The 18,009-nt window shown below is 44.6% G+C and overlaps 1 protein-coding gene across 5 annotated transcripts in view; it reads right to left on the bottom strand.

Moving 5' to 3' along the window:
• Window positions 1-6,963: 6,963 nt before the first annotated feature.
• LOC117137026 overlaps window positions 6,964-18,009 on the bottom strand; it is a 38,328-nt gene continuing 27,282 nt past the window's right edge. The window contains exons 7-17 of one of the 5 annotated variants that reach the window (XM_033298228.1): window positions 17,685-17,957; window positions 17,107-17,463; window positions 16,982-17,047; window positions 16,874-16,918; window positions 16,440-16,481; window positions 12,373-16,371; window positions 10,983-11,494; window positions 10,306-10,755; window positions 9,592-10,219; window positions 9,406-9,527; window positions 6,964-9,341 (exon numbers count right to left, since the gene is read on the bottom strand). In XM_033298228.1, coding sequence (XP_033154119.1) covers window positions 9,185-9,341; window positions 9,406-9,527; window positions 9,592-10,219; window positions 10,306-10,755; window positions 10,983-11,494; window positions 12,373-16,371; window positions 16,440-16,481; window positions 16,874-16,918; window positions 16,982-17,047; window positions 17,107-17,463; window positions 17,685-17,957 — 6,651 coding nt within the window. In that variant the 3' untranslated portion in view covers window positions 6,964-9,184. Of the gene's footprint in view, window positions 9,342-9,405; window positions 9,528-9,591; window positions 10,246-10,305; window positions 10,756-10,982; window positions 11,495-12,372; window positions 16,372-16,439; window positions 16,482-16,873; window positions 16,919-16,981; window positions 17,048-17,106; window positions 17,464-17,684; window positions 17,958-18,009 lie in introns of those variants that run through there. The other 4 variants (XM_033298231.1, XM_033298229.1, XM_033298230.1 and 1 more) reach the window with 4 other exon arrangements.

Genomic DNA, 18,009 nt, shown 5'->3' on the forward strand with positions numbered 1-18,009 from the left:
TTCTGACAATAGTCATAAATTATGATCTCCATTTCCTCCCACTAATAATGATCCAATTACTGTCATTTCTCATAATACAATAATTATAGATCCACTAGAGCAGCGGCAACCCGCATTTTTCAACCGAAGAATGCTTGCCAAAGTCGGGAAAAAAGTCGTCATAAATTGGAAATGATAAAACAATATTGAGACTAATATTCGTTAATGAACCCGCACATGAAGCACTCTCTATAAGGAAGCGCCGATGGATCCGTGCTTCGATGGATGCCTGGATGGATGGATGGATGGGGCAGCGGAAAACAATAATTGATCGAAATCAGAGTGTAAATTGTCGACCGATGGCAATTACCAAGGCCAAAGTCGTTGCCAATCAGTTGAGTCAGAAATGGCAGCTCTTAATTGTCTCAAGCGGCGTATCCATCAGATACATTTACACAGAGAAATAAATGTTTATCTTTGGCTAATATTTCCTAGTGCAGTATTTGAAAGTGTATCATTATATCCAGACTATAAAGCTTATTTATTATATATTAAAACTTCAAACTACTTTTAAGTATGTAGATAGCCATTATTTTGCGTGCACATATTTACTTTCTATATACAGAAGCCATAACTGCAGCGCTGCTTGAGTGTGAGTGAGCAGGGTTCATTAAGTTAATTAAACACACACGACGCAATTGGAGTTGGCATCGTCATTAAAAGTTAATTGAACCAAAGGCTGGCGGAGAACTGCAACTGGAGTCGTGGCCAAAAGCAGCGGCTGGCCAATAAAGTTGTAGCCTATTAGCGGCCATATCTTATTTCTGGCCAGCAGGGGGCTCTTCATGGGCGGGGAAAGGGGGGTTTTTTGTGGGAGTTCAGAGCCGCCATGGTCCACTGCTAATTAACACAATTGTCTGTGCGAATTGCGAATGGCGAAAATGCGTTCGCGTCACTCGAATTGCAGCGAATCAAAATCGAAAATATCCAGCCACAACTCTCGCAGATCATTAAGGCCAATTACAATGAGCAATTAAGTCAGCGAATTGTTTAGTGTTTGTGTGTTAGCCGATTTCGCAATCGCACTCGAAGCGTTAATTAATTGCATCTGTATCTGGCATTTCAGCCCGATTATTGCGTGCTCTCAACACTTTTGATGCCCGCTGGCTGAGAGGCAAATATTTATTTATCACCGTTCGCCAGCGTAGTTAGCTGCTTGTTAGTTAGTCAGTTAGCTGGTTAGTAGTTAGCTGTTAGCTAGCTAGTTAGTTGATGAAACAATGGCATTTCTGCATTTCCAGTGGAGCGGCTCACAGGCATTTAGCGATTGCTGGTGAGTGCCAGCCGGAAATCGGTATTTAGTGAATGACACAGGAGAAACCCTCGACTGTGTTTCCCAGGGTCGGAAAATTAAGGAATGAGGGTGGAAAACTCCATTTATTTGAGGTTCATAAATATTAATAAGCTGCGTTGTAAGTGAAAACAGATTTTAAATAGCATAGAACAAAAATAAATATATATTATTTTAATGGGGAGACATCTTACTTTCAAATTCGGAAAAGTTTATGAAAGTTTCGGTTAAAAGTTTGTCAAAAAACAAGGTTTATTAAGTGTACTTAATTTCTTCTTTGACTAAAATAGACAAAATTCTTTAATAGTCAACCAGGGAAAATTTTAAAAAATGTTCCAGTTCAATAAACAAACCCCCATCTTGGAACTTTAAGCAGTTTTTTATTATTTTATAGATTTACCCAGAATAACTCATTGATTCTCGGCCAAACGGTTGCATGCCAAGAAAATGAACGACCAAAATCATTACCACAAACAATCCTAATTACGCAAGAGCTACGAAATTTGCAGCAATTACGACATTTCCTGTCCTCCAACTGGAACACCTGCAAAAATCAAACAGAGAAAATCACAAATAATAATCGAAGACGAGGCCAGGGCGGCCAATAAGTTGCAGTCATAACTATAAGGCAATCAAAGGAAATATTTTGAGAGATTCTTGGTAAGCAGTTTAAATAATTTCCATTAGCCGTTTCGTGAGTTGGTGTATATAATGTGCCATATATCATCATTATCAGGGCCGAGCACATTCATTCCCCAGCGCTTGATGACTTTGCACATGTGAGGCGGCCGAAACACGAGATCCCGATCCCTCCACTCACGGATTAGTTACAAACCTAACCAAACTGACCGAACCCAGCTAAACTGAACTGAACTGAACCGAACGACGAATCAACCTGAATATGTCGACAACTTTGTAGGAAGAGCATGGTAAGAAATCGGAGGTAACTATATAATATAGAATCTTCCATAATATTAATAATATTCATAATATTCATATTCATATTCATATTCATATTTATCCATAACAAAATATTCCATAGGTTTGCTGTCATATTTTCCAATCATTAAAGTAAGCATAGGTATTAATTTATACTTCATAATTGATCCATATATTATATCTATCTCGATTCCTCCAGCCAGCTTCCTTATCATTTTCTTTGTTAGTATCAAATATTTTTCCGAGTGCATTGGAGTGGTTTTAAGTGGACAACCGCAATGAGCTGCCATTTTACACGCAGGCCCAGCGCTAATGACCAAATGCGAGGAGCGAAAAACGAAAAACTAAACCCAAACCAAAACTGAAACCAAAAATCCCACGAAAAGGGCCCCGGCAAAAGGTGGCAATTAAAATCGAATGAGCGCCGAAGCTTCCATGTTGAGCACTAATGGGTGTCGGCCAACTGGATTGGTCGTGCTCTTGGTCTTGGTCTTGCTCTTGGTTTTGGAGTTGGAGTTGGACTTGGTCTGGGCCAAGTTGGTCGGCAGCTGGCGATGGGCTGAGGAAAATGTGTAGAATTGTTTTAATGGCCGACAATATGGCGGAGCGGTGAAGAGCGATGGGTTGTGGAGGGGGGAGGCTAATGCAGCTTCGTCAGAAATCGAGCATAAAATATTTTTAATTAAAAACTATTTTTTTTTCCTTTTCCACCAGCCGTGCCATTTCCTTTTCCCCTACGCATAAATCAAGTGGCCAACGCGGCGGCTGCAATTTCTCTAGAATTACGAAGACAATTACACATGAAACGCGCGGAGCCGCCAACGCCCGAGCTGTTGGTTGGCTCATTTCTCGGATTGGAGATCCAAGATTGAGGATCTGACACCGAGCGCATCATGATTTGTGAGCGGCTTAAATAGTGCGAACGGAAATCATGATTAGCCGGGCCATTAAAGCCGCCGTTTCCCTCGGCAATTTGGTCGCTGCTTTTGGGACACACGGAAAAATTGTATGAAATTATGGTAAATGTGGTGGTCTTCTTTCGCAGTCAGAACCATTCACATGTTGATTAGCGTTTAAGTGGAGCATTTTGAACTGGGAAAGATGTTATTATCATTAATATGCATCGAATATATATGTATCTGTGTTACATACATATCTTTATTTACATAAATATATGCAACTTAGTATTGTAATCATATTCAAATCATATCATAATCATATATCATATCCTGATATCAAAAATATGTGATAAGCAAACGATTATTGAAGTCTCTATAAATTAAACGTACTTTGAACTTATAGAAACTAAGTCCAACCTATGTCGTCTTAGTTTAGTAATCGTCTGGCTAGTTGAATCTGCGATCAAGATCGTGGAACCTCCTGATCTCTGATCCTATTTTTTTTTTCTGTGCAAGCATCTCCAAGACGACCTGACCCCCGGCCATCTGCTGGCTGGGTCTCCTTTTTGGGCCGCAAAAAAACGCCTCTGGGGCTGGGCCCTGATGTTTTCATTTCCCGATAAAGGAGGTCCGTAAATGGCACGGACCTAACTCAACTTAAAGCAGCCGAGCAGCAGAGCGCACGCCAACATGGTGATGCAGAGAGAGAGATGGAAACGCAGATGGAGTTGCACTCGCAGCACGTTGCAGTTGTAGCAAATTAAAAAAATGCAAATGTTGCACGTTGTACAGCCAGACAAACCAGCAACAGCAGCAGCAGCAGCAACTGCAGCAACGGCAGCAAGAGCAACCGCTTGCCAACTTTATAGACTGACTTCTGCCTGGAAGCCAGCAATCGTGTTCATGTGTCACCAATATGATGTTGTCCAAGTCCAAGTCCAGCTTCAGCTCCAAGTCCAGGAAAAAATACGTAGACGATCGGTGCGGAGCGATAATAGAGTGAGGAGCCGTGTGGCGAATGGGAAGAAGGAGGAGGAGGAGTCTCGCGATGGTGGACGCGGACGGGGGACAAGCAACTGCCATGTCAGGCTGCCCGGCAGAGATGGCATCATCAGCATCGTCAGTAGCCATCGATTTCTGGCCTTCAGTTCGCCCCATTCCTCAGCATGTGCATGTAAATACACATGGAGGACATTTCTGCATGAGCTGACAATTGTTAAAGAAATTGTATGATCTTTTTGCTGGGAAACATTTATTGATTGCCTGCATCATAAACAATTAGCAAGCTGCATTTAATTCGTAAAAATACATTGAATTCCGACTTTCTGGCTTTTGTAGTTTCCGAGATCTCGGCGGATTTTGATTTATACGGACGGACAAGCTGACAAACGGACAACGCTAAATTCATAGGTATAAAGATACTTTTTAGATACTTTTATGTTTACTTTGTTAAGATACTTTTCATGGAATCTATGAACTTTTATCCGTCGAATAATGAGTGTAATAACCTATTCCTTATACATATGTATATACCTAAATAACGCAAAAACCCATACGTTCTCTTATTTCGTGAAATGTTAATGGGTTAATGTTAAACTAAACTAGTCAGTAGCCCTGCATTTATGAGTTTTCATTGTTTCATTGCCACACTAAGGACCATTTTGAGCTGTCATTAATTTTCAGCACAGCATAAATATGCATGGGATGTACTTAATTTTTGTATTCACGAACGTTGGGCTGCACATTTCGGTATAGCAATTTGTGTCTTAATTAATGTCCCAATCAAGAGGCCAACAAAATCAGAAATGAGACCCACGACGACTGGCCGCGAGCACCGAAATCTCCATTTTGGGCAACGAACCCACAAGCGCGACTGCTTCCATATGCATTTATGCATATGTATATGGGGTATGTGTAGGGTACATATATCTGGACATGCTGTGGAATGGGAGGATGCAGTGGCGGAAACCCGTTTCGGTGCAGGGCACTAAATTAGTTGGCTGCTCCCCGTTCCCCCGACTGCCGTTCCACGGTGACTTTTCAATACAATTTCGTTTGGTTCGTTCTTAATTTCGATGGAGTCAATTTTATTGCCCTCTGCAGCAGACGCAGTGGGGAAGGGGCTGGGGGAAGGGGTTTCTGACCAGGTAGCACCGCTAAGTAGTCGCCATTGCAATGGGGCACGGACTGAAGATGCCTCTCTGCACAGGGAACAAATGTTGAATGCATTTCAAAGATCAAACAGGATGAAACACAAATCTCATTCATAAGTGAATAAATTGCATTTCAATGGAGCAAACAAAATGGGAACATTACTTATGGAATCCCAGAAAATATAAATTATTTGATACTTCCTTAAAATAACATTTTTTAGTAGCCTCGAGAATATAAGTATTATAAAAAATATATAAAAGATATCTTTAATGTAAAAAACCAAGTAAATTTAAAATATAAAGATAGGAAAAAAAGATAAAAGATTAAAGACTGAAGATAGGATTTGAATATATCTTAAAACCATTTTACTATAATTCTCTATGAAAAGTGTTATTTGTGTTTAAAATGTTTTGAATATTTCAATATTTATTGCAGCCTTACTACCTTACAGATAAAGTTAGTTTTTGACGCACGTTTTCTTTCATATTAGCTAATTATTTAAGAAGGCCTCATATTTTCTGGCAGTGCAGCTTGCTGTCTGTCGTCTACGGTTGGGGACCAGTTAATTTGGTCATCTTCCATGATGTTTTGATAATGTGGCTGGAGCAGCGGACCCAATCTCCCCAGTCGTGGTCCTCCGCTGGAGTCGTCCCTTTCCACCTTTTGAGTTTTTTTTGTATTTGCTTCGCTGTTGGGTTGCGCACGAAATTCTTGTCGCTGCGAATAATTACATAAATCAGTGAACTTAAAGCGTTTCGAGTTTCCAACTGTCAATATCGCCGGAGACTGAAAATCGAGCCTGGGGGAAAAAGGGTTAAGCACATCTTTTGTCAAGCGTTTCGAGCCCTGATTGCTGGGGATTAAAATCAGCTAAGATATTAACACCTCAGGCTACCGCGGTTCCCACAACAAAATTTCATGTTTATGCTTCCGAAAGATTTCTGCGTAAAAAGGTATTCGCACCCACGTAAAAATAAAAAAAAAGGTTTTCAAATGCTTGCCAATCTGTCAGCAAAATTCAAATTTAGCGCGCAAGCAACAAAAGAAGTGATTTATGCGGCTCCCTGATTGATTTTAAGTCTTAAATTGGTTGGGGAAATAAAAGTAGCGCTCGTAAAAGAAGGCCTTTGTGAAATCCCCGACGATCCGACAGTTGCGGTGAGTTTTTAATGCGCTTTCAAAATGCAGATTGTTCCGTTTTCTGCCCGTTTAATTTGTATGATTATGGCCTGTCACAGCCAACGAAGCATGGCCCGAATGGAACGGTAAATGGCCAAGCCAATGGCCAAATGGTCAGGCTCAAAAGCTTGTTGTGGTTAGCATGGCTTACAGAGGTGAATTGCATCGGATTGGTAAGATCGGCCATGCTCATTCAGCTGTCGGTGGAGCGTGTGGGCCATCATCCAGCATCTTGGCCATCAAAAAGGGTTTCGATTTTCGTAAGTTTATATGCGGATCATGTAATTGCCAGTCTGAGATGAAGTTCAAGCTTGTGGTCAACAACATGGATCCCATCTGGATGGATCCCCTACCTGTTCCAAATAAAGTCACTAATAAAAAACATGAGTTTTATGTTTTATATGATTTACTTGTATTTTCCTTGTGCACAAATGTCGAAAATGCCCCACCAAAATGTATGAATTTGTTTTTTTTTTTTGTAATTTTCAGTATTGTTTTGTTTAGCATATGTGGTTATAGCCGACTTGCTAATCCCCTCACAATCATAATATGGATGCTTGGTTATCGAGTATATCCATCGTTTAATATTTGTTAATGAGTAAGTTACATTCACATATGCGTAGGTTGGGTACATATAATTTTAAAATATATATGTATATATATATATTTCTATCTGTTGTATCACCACGAACACACATAAATACAAATCAAGATTCCATTATGTATGCAGTTATTGTTATGGCGCGGACCTTCCAGAATCCTCCCCATGCAATTTAGATATCCCGCCAGTTGCAAACTGGCTTTCTCAATTATTGCGAATCGATTATAGGTGAAGTGACACAACTGTATGAATGCCAATAACATGCTCGTAGCAGATGGATAATGCGGATTGGGGTACTGAACTTGGTACTTATGCCATATAATGCGTATCGTTATCCTCTATATACAATGTACATGCATGGGTTCAGGGGGCTTTCGCTTCCTATTTACACAAGCAACTCATTGCGAATGCATCTATCTAATCCATGCATTGAATAATATCGACCTCTTTACAAACTATAATGGCTGCGCTAAAAAATACATTCTGTCTTCGGCTGGCTGGGTTGGCTGCTATCTGTGGGTTGTAGGTAGGTAGTTCTGGTCTGGTGTTCTAAACTATTATCGTCTTGTTGCAAAAGATATTGACTGGCCGCCCTAGCACTCTCCAAAATCATTCATCGCTCTATGTTTCCGTTTCTGTTTCAGTTTCAATTTCATTCAATTATTGTGCTGCACTGCAAATGAGTTTCGATTTATTCAAAAATGTAGTTCGTGTAAATATCATTGCTTTGCTAATTCGTATTCTGTGTATATAGTTATTTATATGTAACATTTGTAAGTCCCCCCCAACAATTTCACCGTCTATATAGGCTAATCTGTATTGCTTGCATCGGCTTGAATTTTGTGTGCGGGCTACTTCCTATATATGTACAGCTAAAATGTCAGATGCCTTGCTAGCCGGATCCGGATCCGTATCCGGATCCCACTGCCTCTAATACTGTCCTGGAGTTGCGCTTAGATCCCGCTAGGATATGTCCACCTTGCCTCACTGCACTGCCTGCCTTCTGCCTCGGCTGCTTCTATCGTTTTCGATAATTGAATTTAAGTTTATTCTCAGTTTCGATTTGATTTGATTTCGAGTTGTATTTGCGATTTGCCAAAGTTACGATTCAAAGTACCAACTACAGTGTGGAAAATTTACACAGAATAAATAATTTAATACATTTAATTTTAATTTGCTTTCATTTACATTTACAAGTCCTCCTCGCACCGCCTTTTGAGTATAATTGTTCGCATCTTTGCCTGGGCAACTGTTAGCTCTAGTTATAATACGTTTAAATACAGATTTCGGAGTTGCTATAAGTACAAAATACACTTTAAAACTTAAATGAGCGCTTCGTTGGTGCTTAAAAAATAGTTGTTAAAATTAGAGTTCGAATTGTAAGTGTAGAAAATAAAGCGACGCGGCTTTGTGCACAAAATACTGTTCAAACGATGGATCGATCGATCGGATCGGAAATTGGTAGACAGTTTTTGTACGTGTTCATTTGTCATTTGTTAGCGTTCATCCAGTCCGGGCGTCTACTGTAGATGGCTTCTTATGCGATACGATTTCTAACTGCTAGTTTATGTCGGCTAATAGTTATTGTTTATTTACTGCTGCTGCCGCTGCCGCCCTTGGATACTTAAAATCTGAATACACTTTTTCACTTGCATACTTGCGCTGTTGTTCGCCTTGGCTGGTGATTTAATTTAATCAAAGCTAACCCTTTCCAAGGCCTTTACCGACGTAGAACGTTGAATACTCTCGCGTGTGTGTCTACTATATATAAATATATATATATATTAATGTGTATGCTGCGCTCTTCGACTATAACTAACCCTCTCCTTCCTCCCACTTTTATTTACAGTCTCTGCTTAACCTAATCTAATCTCTTGACCAAAATTGTGCTGCTTCAGTTAATGCTGTTGTCGTCTCCACGGCTGCCTCCTCATCCTCTTGGGTAGCCGCAACCAGGGTGACCATTTCAATGGGATGCGTTGCTGTGACGGCCATGTTGCTCGGTGTGACGGTGGTGCCAATGGTGATCGTGCTGCTGGTGCTGGTAGCCATCTGGACCTGTGGCAGGCTAGTGGTGCAGGATCAGGAGTGCTTGTCAGTCAGTTCACCCCAGCGGGACTCGAAGAACTTGCGCATGCCGTGGCCTGCCTTGCCAACGGGCGAATCGTCCTCGTTAAACATCTCGCAATTATCGAAGATCTGACGCACGTCCACGCAGAAGTCCTCACGGGTTTTGTAGCTATGCAAATATAAGTACAATTTGTGAGTTTATGATTTTATAGAAGTTAAGCTGCGCTACTAACCTCAAATCTTGCAATTTCTTTTTGATTGTGGACAAGTCCATGGGAATTTTGATTATTTTTCGATATGTGGGAAACTGCTTGGTGTTTACTGGCAAAAGAAATGGCCACGAGTCCTCATGAAGCTGCAAGAAGTAATGCAAACAACGTTAGGTAACCCATTTATTGAAGAGCTTTTTTAGTTCCCACCTCCATTTCCCCCAATAGCGTCTTGCAGACAGCCAGCTCCTTCATGAGCTTCTTGGTGGCGTGCTTCTCCTTCTTTTCCTGCTTCAGCTTCTCCTTGGCTTCCTGAATGGCATGTATGTTGATGGGCGGTGGCGACATTTGGTTAGTGGCCGTTCCGACTCCAATGGCTGGTGGCGAGGGCATGGTCATCAGCTGCGCGTGCTGTTGTTGGGGCGGTGACTGGCAGGCGTTTACATGGAGGGCGGTGGCTGTGGGCGAGGCCTGCATGAGCAGCGGTGTCGGCGGTGGTGGTGGCGGAGTGGGTGCTGGCGTCGGTGTGGGCGTTCGGGTGCGAGTGGGCGTGACAGCCCGTGGCGACATGGCGACCACGTTGGCAAACGGCATCGCTGGCGGCACCGGCGCTGGGTTAATTAATCCGGCTGAGAAGTTGCCAGCCGCAACTGGCGTATAAACTGGATAACCGCCGGGCATCACATTGGCGCCGCCCGGCACGTCTTCCAGCAGAGCCGCAGTGCCATTATTTGACGGGGGAATGAGATGCGCGTGGAAGCGACTGCTGCCATCGACCGAGTTGTTGGCATGGTGCTGGTCATCGTAGGTCGTGGCCGAGACCACCGAGTGCGCCGGACTGCAGAGAGCAGAGGCATTATTTAACTGGAACCCGGACCGTGTACTCCGCCGCCCATTCAGCCGCCCGCAGGCCCCCACACTCACCTCAGAGGAGCCGCCGGCAGAGAATTCATCGACTCATCGTGCGAGGAGTTCAGCGACGGCGGCTGCTGATGATGATGATGGTGGGAATCCCCGCCTGCCAGTGGCATCTGCTGCTGCTGCATGTGCTCCATGGCTGGTGTCTTGCTGTTGTCGCTACGCCGCTTGGCCGAACCGCCCGACTCCCTATCCCTGTCCCTCCTAGATTTGCTGCTGCTGCCGGACGTTCCACCTGCACTTCTTTTCTTCGGCGGAGGCGCCCGGGAGATGCAGCCGTGGCAGTACCACTTTCCCCGCGGTACCTTTAGCAGCGGCGGTATATAGCAATCGGCGTGGTAGGCACGGGGACACAAGTCGCAGTAGATCATCTTGCCCACGGGCGAGGGACGATGACCGCCGCAAACGATGCACTTGCGCTCATTGGTGGCCTTGTTCACGCACTCGTAGCAGTACCTGAAATAGCAGAAGGAAAGGATTTGAAGTTACTAAATGTTGAGCAGTTTGGGGATTGGCGTTGGGAACAGAGAGAGGAACAGTGCCACAGTTTCTCAAAGGTTAACGATCAACGCTCAACAAGACAACGCGGATTAATGTGTTTTCTTTTTTGTAATCTATGACAGTGACATGTGAGGAATGAGGATGTTTAGAGATACAGGACTGGTACTGGTACTGGTACTCACCAATCGCCATCGGGAATGTTGTCCATCTTGGGCTTGAAGCAATAGGTGTGATAGCCCTTGTCACAGCCGTCGCACAGTAGCAACTTGTCCTCGTTTTCGCCGGACGTGCAGAACTGGCAATTCTGTAAGGAATTGGAATATTTGCTAGAGTTTGTATTGTTGGCCGAGCGTCTGCGTTTGCCGCCGCTCTTCTTCTTCGTCCGTTTGCCAAAGTCCGTGTCGGAGTCGCTAGTGTTTGGATGGGAGGATGGGGATGCGGTTGGGGATTCGGTTAGGATAGGGGGTGTTTTAGTTTTCAGCAAACACTGCCCATTTTGGGCCAGAGCCTTAAGGTTGATTTTGATGCTCAGCGGAGCCTTGTTTTCTGGCTTATTGATTGCGCTCTTGCTCTCTTTTCCATTGGGGGTCAACTGCTGCTCCTTTTTATTTTTCTTCTGCTGCTGTTTCTTCGAGGGAGTTGCCTGCTTTTTGGCGCTGCTCTTCTTTTTGCTGGACTTGTTTTTTGTTGCATACTTTTCGGATGGCAGTTCGAAACGGTTCGTTTAAGGGGTGGGATTAACAGTCGTGGTGGGTTCGGTGGGTTTCGTTTGTAAGGGGTTTAACGGTTATCGGTAAACGGTAATGGGCAACCAAAGCATTCATGTACATGTTTGTGTGAGTGGTGGATAATGTATTTGTGTTTGTGTGTGAGTATGAAAGCGTTAAATTTGTTGTATTTTGTTTAAAGAACACCATGAAACACCACAAGCAACAAACAAGTCAAACATTCAGCAAGAGACAGTTAAGAAGGAAAAACAAAATCGGAAGGAGAAACAAAACAAAATTCGAATTAATTTCACAGGCAATTTCCACGTATCTGTATGCAGAGGGGGTTTCTAAAAACTACTTGACTACATAAAAAAAATCGAATGAGCAGTATAATCACGGTTGCTTTTAAAAAACCGCATTCTTTAAGTAATTTAAAACAAAGTTACTAATACTAAATTTAAAAAAATAACTCAAAGTGACTTATTATTCTTATATTAATCTACTTCAATATAAGATAATTTGATTAAAAAACATAAAGTTATATTGAAAAGTAAAAGTTCGAGAAAACTCGAGTGCAAATTGAATTGAAAAAATTGAATTCGTAAAACAACCGTGATACAAGCTCTCTTCATTAAATTTTCAAAACCTCCGTTTCAGCTGTGGTGAATACCGGTTAGTGTGTCGAAATATTAGATGGTTATGCAATGCATGTGTGTACAATTATGTATGTGGGTGTGAGTAGTGGGTGTTAGTATGTGTGCAGCCAAAATAACAATGAAATGGACCACAAATATAGGCGGGTGCCAAGCAGGTTATCGTTTTCATATCGGGAAATTTCAAAGGTTTTCAAAACCCATCTTACCGCTTTCATAATGCTCTTGTCCCAGGCCACGCAGGATTCCAGGACGTACAGGGCCATGGCCAGCTGGGCGGTGGTGTGCGATCGGGATACTGCGTCCCGCCACTGGACCAATCCCTTGGGTATCTGCTCCACCTTCTCGTCCCGATCGCTGTCGCAGTTGCTGGCCGGTGACACGTTGCCGGAATTCGGTTCTCCGCTGCCCGATTCGCAGGGCGTGGCTCCTGCCACGACTGCCGAGTTGGCTCCTCCGGTTGCGTTTCCTGGTCCCGTAGCTGCTGCTGCCGCCGCCAGCGCCATAGTCCGCTCGTTGAAGGATGAGGGATTCATGCTATTTCCCGCGCCCGAACCTTGTTGCTGCTGCTGTTGGGCCAACTGCTGTTGCTGCTGCTGCTGTTGCATCTGCAGGAGATATGCTGCTGCCGATGCGGAGTTCTGCGTCTGGGTGGATGTATGCTGGTTCTGGGCAATCACCGCCAAATGGGCATCACCTGTCTGCGAGCCCAACGGCGGCTTCAAGTAACGTCTTTCGATATTTGCCTCCAAGTCGATGATTCTCTCTCGGATCATAGGTATGATGCTGACGAAATCCTCTTCGGTGACATCCTCCTGCGAGTCCAAGGTGAGTTCACTCTCCACGCGGTTGGGCAATTGCCAGTTCTTTAATTGCATGGAAGCGCTGGCCACCTTGTCCTCCAGCGATTCGAGTTGTTCGATAAGGGCAAGCTCCACACGTTTGGCCACCTTGGGATTCCAATCGCCCTTTTTGTCAGGCATTAGGAATTCCTCTGGAAAATCGATGTCCGATTTCAGCTTATAATTCACACCCAATGGCTGTTCCAGTCCGAGGAAACGTTGAAGATTCTCCTGCAGTTCACGCTCCCTCAATCCAGACGGATTAAGAGTTTTGAGCAGCTGGCGCAGCTTCTGTTCATCGTCCAGCTGCCACCAGCCGTAGCGCTGCCTGCGGGGCACGTAAACTCCGTGAACTCGTTCCGGAAAACCTGACAGCTTAACCTGCTCCAGCAGGCGATGCTCATCGGGGGTCATGGAAAGCGGCAGGGGAATATCGATGGGTATATACGTCTGAACACTGCTCAAGGACATGTTGGCTATGTTGTGGTAATATGCCTGTGACAACGCCTCATCCAAACGAAGCTCAATCTTGGGCTTCACATCGGTTCCCTCGCTTGCCCCTCCTCCTGTATCCGGGGGTGCATCAGAGCGCAAGCGAAAAAACTTTTCCTTGCCAGCCAGCTCATCTGCATCTGTTTCCATTTCGGTGTCGATCTCCTTGTCCAACTTCAGCTTGGCCTGCTCCTCATCATCTTTAGTCTCTTGGTGGCGATGAGGAGAGCCCAGACCGTTTTTTGACTCCACCTTGTGGGCCTTGTACTCCTCCACCTTGGCTAGCATTTGCTTTTCATCGAGGCCACTCAGCGAGAAAATGCACTCGTTGCCCAGCTTGCTGGTGTCCACCTTGCATTCGTCCATCGGAATCGAGTAGTACTGCATGTTGTTGATCAGATCCCACGGATGACCTTGCAGCTGTAGCTGGGCGGAGCAGTTCTGATTTGCATAGCTGATCTGCAGTTCCTGGCCCACCACGCCTCCCTCCTCCGCTGGCAGCTCGCTGATCAGTGGAACCTCCCGCCGGACAATGGAGAACCACTTTGGTGTATCGTCAACACTGGATGTAGAAACTATTATGCAGTCATCCTCTTTTTTCACATCCTCCGTCTTGATCACAGACTGGCTAAAGTTCTGCTGCTGCTGCCCTAATCCCAAACCAGTTTCCAACTTATCACAGTTGTCGCTTCCATTGTTGTTATTGTTATTATTGGTGTTGTTGTTGTTGAGGGTAGGCGGCATCAAGATGCCGGGCATAGCGGGTATTTTAATCTCAGCTTCAAAGTCTGTCTTAGTGGATATCATAGTCGTGGGTGGTGGACCCATCAGCTCCATCTCTGATTTAACTTTGATCTCTGGCCTGGGAGGTTCTATCTTGGGCAGTGGGGGAGCTGCATCGTCGTCATCATCGCCCAGATCAACAATTTCCGGTTCCACCTTGTTGATTTCTGTCACATCATCATCGTCATCTTCCTCATCTTGATGTGCGTTCTGTTGATTAGTTTCAGGCATCTCGACGTCCGGAGTTGGTACACCATCTTCCAGTTTTGTAATAGACTCATCCACTTCCATTGGCTGCTCACTGGACTCCGCCGCAACATCTTTCTCATTTTCGGAGTTCTCTTTCTCATCGTTTGCATCCTTTTTGTCATCCATGCCCTCCAATGCCTCATGATAACCGCAAATATCATTTTGGGCCGACTCAAGTGCTTCAATGAAAATACCTCCAGCCTTGGGCAACTTCCAGTAGCGACGCCAGAAGCGATCCTGTCCGAAACAAGCAGCTCTCAACTGATTTGTGCTCTTCTCCAATGCCTCCTTGCAGTTCAGGGAAGCTCTGACAATCTTGTCGAGCTTCTTCTGCAACTCATCGGCACTCAAGCGATTGTCCTCGTCCTCCTCGACATTCGTGATTTCGGAATCCAAGTCGGAAAGATCATCGTCGATAATACTAACATCATGGTGGTGTTCATCGTTGATGGAGTTTCGGGCCCCGCTTTTCTTGGCCTGCAGCAGAGCATTCATGTCGCCTCCAGTGACACCACTTGTGGTAGGTGTGCTGGATCCATTAATTTGGTAGGTGGGTGTGGGCATGTCCTGTTTACTGGGCGTCAGACTATTGTCCGCTTGAATGATGGTTTTGGCCGGACTTACGAGAGATTCCTCATCGACCACGCCATCCACTTCCATTGGCTGCTGCTGCTGGGGTTCCTTGGCGGCTCCCTCCTCATTCTGATCGCCATCTTCCGTCTTCTCGCCATTGGGTGAGCCACCTTTGGTTGCCTCTCCATCTGTGCCCACTGCAGCTGCTGCTTCCTCTGCCGCCGCAGCCTTGGCTTCCTCCTCCGCCTTAAGACGTTCTGCGTCCAGTTTCTGCTGTGCCATCAACGCCTGCATAGCCGCCTCACGCTCCGCCTGTGCACGTTCATAGGCCTCAATTCGAGCCTTGCGCATGTGGAGAGCCTTGTACTTGCGCACCTTCATGTCCGTCATGTATTTCTCCTTTCGCATCTGGGCGCACGTTTCCAGACTTCCATCAATCTGGCGGAGCACGGCCTTGTTCATGAGCAGGTCGTTGCAAAGATGGGCCAACATTTGGGCTTTACGGGTGGGATTCAACGCAACGAAAGGGCGATCTTTCAGCGATTGCGACAACTTCCAGGTGTCGTTTTCATGCAGAAGCTTATAGTACTCCTGGTTCTTTACCGAGTGTGAGTGGGTGGTGGTATCGCTATCTAGTTGATGATGATCCGGCACCCTTCTCTCTCGCTCACGATCCACGGTGATTCCGTGCATTTGACGCACTTCACCAGTGGCCGTAGCATACAAATAAATCCTCAAGATTTCGGATACATTCGAGTTGGTTATGTCCGCATTGCGTAGCGATTGTCCCAGTAAAGTGGTGTGTCTGCCGGGATTGGGAACACCTGGATCCTCAATGGCACAAACCAATAGATGCGTCATTACCGACAGCAACTCTTCTTCCGCATCCGCGTTGCTATCGCTCATTAAAGCATCGTGCAGGTTCTGAAGCGACGGCAGTGATTCCATGTCAAAGCCTAGAGTCTCCCCAAAGTTATGAAGGAATTCAAAGACCATGAGCAAATCGGCCATTGCCTGACCGGGAAGTCTGTTGCCGGCAATCCTATCCAGCTCAGGGATTACCAATTCTTGTGGCATTTCGGAGTCCTCATTAGGACGCCTTATCAACTGCAGAATCTCAGCATCTCGTTTTCGCTCCGCCATACGACGCTCACGCAGAAGTAAACGGTCCAGCACCAGCTGGTGTTTCTTCTTTTCACGATCCTCGAATTTCCGACGAAGCTCCAACATTCGAATGAGGCTCATGTGTTGGCGGCGACGTTCTCGTTCCTTTATGAAGAGAAAATGACAAAGTTTAATGCATTTTATTACATATCCAAAGGGGTTCGTTCTCTTACCATTTCAGCAGCCAACAGCATCTCTTTTTGTTTCTGTAGTTCCTAAATAAAATAAGGTTGGTTTTGGTTAATAAAATGAGAGCAGTAACTGATATCGAGATGGCAAAGTTGGTCTTTTATGACCCCTACTAAACAAAAGCAAACAAGCGGATAGTTCGGACACTTCAAATAATAACGCCGAAACACGATTAAAAGTTGAATAACCAATTTAGAATATATCTCATTCAATAGCCCAAATCACCAGCCTGGCATCAATAAATATAGTTTAAAGTATAGGCAAAGGAAAGGAACAGGAATTAAAGGCAAAAGCAAACAAGTCTTGAAAAATTAAGAAAAATCTCTCTTTGAAAAGCTAGAACTAGTTTCTTTCTCCCAAATATTAAACGGATAGTAGTCGGTATCAAGCACAAGACAGAAGGTGAGGCATTAAGTACCTGTTCCTTAGCTAAAATGGCCTCCTGACGACGCTTTTCTTTCTCCTATTGCAAAACAAAACAGAATTATGCACTGATTTCAGCAGAGCTCCGGTAATCTAGACTAACCTGTTGCTTCTTAAGCAATTCCTCTTGCTTAAGGCGATCTAGCTCCTCCTGACGCTTTTTGCGCTCCTAAAAATACGAGTTCGCATGAGCAGATAATCTTCGCAAGTCTTAAATATTTAAATTACCTCAACAGCCTGCTGATTCTTGAGCTCCTTGTCCTTGCGCTGCTGCTCCAACTTGGAGTTCTTCTCCTGCCGTGCCTTCTCCTTATTTCTGGCCAATTCTTCCTTTTGCAGCTTCTTGGCATCACGCATCGCCTGCTGTTGCTTGGCGATCTCAATTCGCTGTTCCACGTTAAGTGTCTGGCGGGTGAAGACCTTCAGATCCTCTAGCCGCTTGGCCACGTCCTCGTCCGTCATCCGTATGTACTCGCCATCATTGGCGTACGGCGGCGGTGCGGGCTGCAGGAATGAACCAACAATGGCTCGCGCGGAGAAACTAAAGTTTTCACGACTTAGATTCGATGGCTGCTGCTCCAGGATCTGTGAAGAGTTCAATAAATTAGCTAAGTTCTTAGAAAGTGAATATTCTTGTGTGCATTGTAGCCAATTTGATAATTTTATGCTTGTGAAAAGTTAAAATTAAGAAAACTATAAATTAAAGCTATTCTGATTAAATATCAAAACTCCAATTATACTTTTCAATGGTTTAGAGTTATAGAATTTGCTTTAATATATTCAAAAAAGTCGCCCTACAAACTCACAGCAAAAACCTGTCCGTTGCTCTTTAGCGGCGTTGTGCTTCCTGGTGCATAATAGGTGACCTCTCCACGGATCTGACCTTGCTTAGTCAGTCCACGAATCACCGTCTCCCGCTTCCAGCCCAATTCCAGTGGGACTCTTAGCTCCGCTACATTCAGGATGTTGGCATCCTCACTCTCAGACTCCGAAAGACCACTTTCGGCCGCCACGCTTTCAGAGTCCGTAGAAGTTTCCATATGGGCATTGGCTTCGCTCAGTGCCAGGCGGATTTTCTCCTGAAAAATCGTAAGTATTGAGTTTGATGGAATTTCATGATTTATGCATTGA

The sequence above is a fragment of the Drosophila mauritiana genome, chromosome 2R (genome assembly GCF_004382145.1).
Source record: "Drosophila mauritiana strain mau12 chromosome 2R, ASM438214v1, whole genome shotgun sequence".
In the NCBI taxonomy this organism is placed as follows: Eukaryota; Metazoa; Arthropoda; class Insecta; order Diptera; family Drosophilidae; genus Drosophila; species Drosophila mauritiana.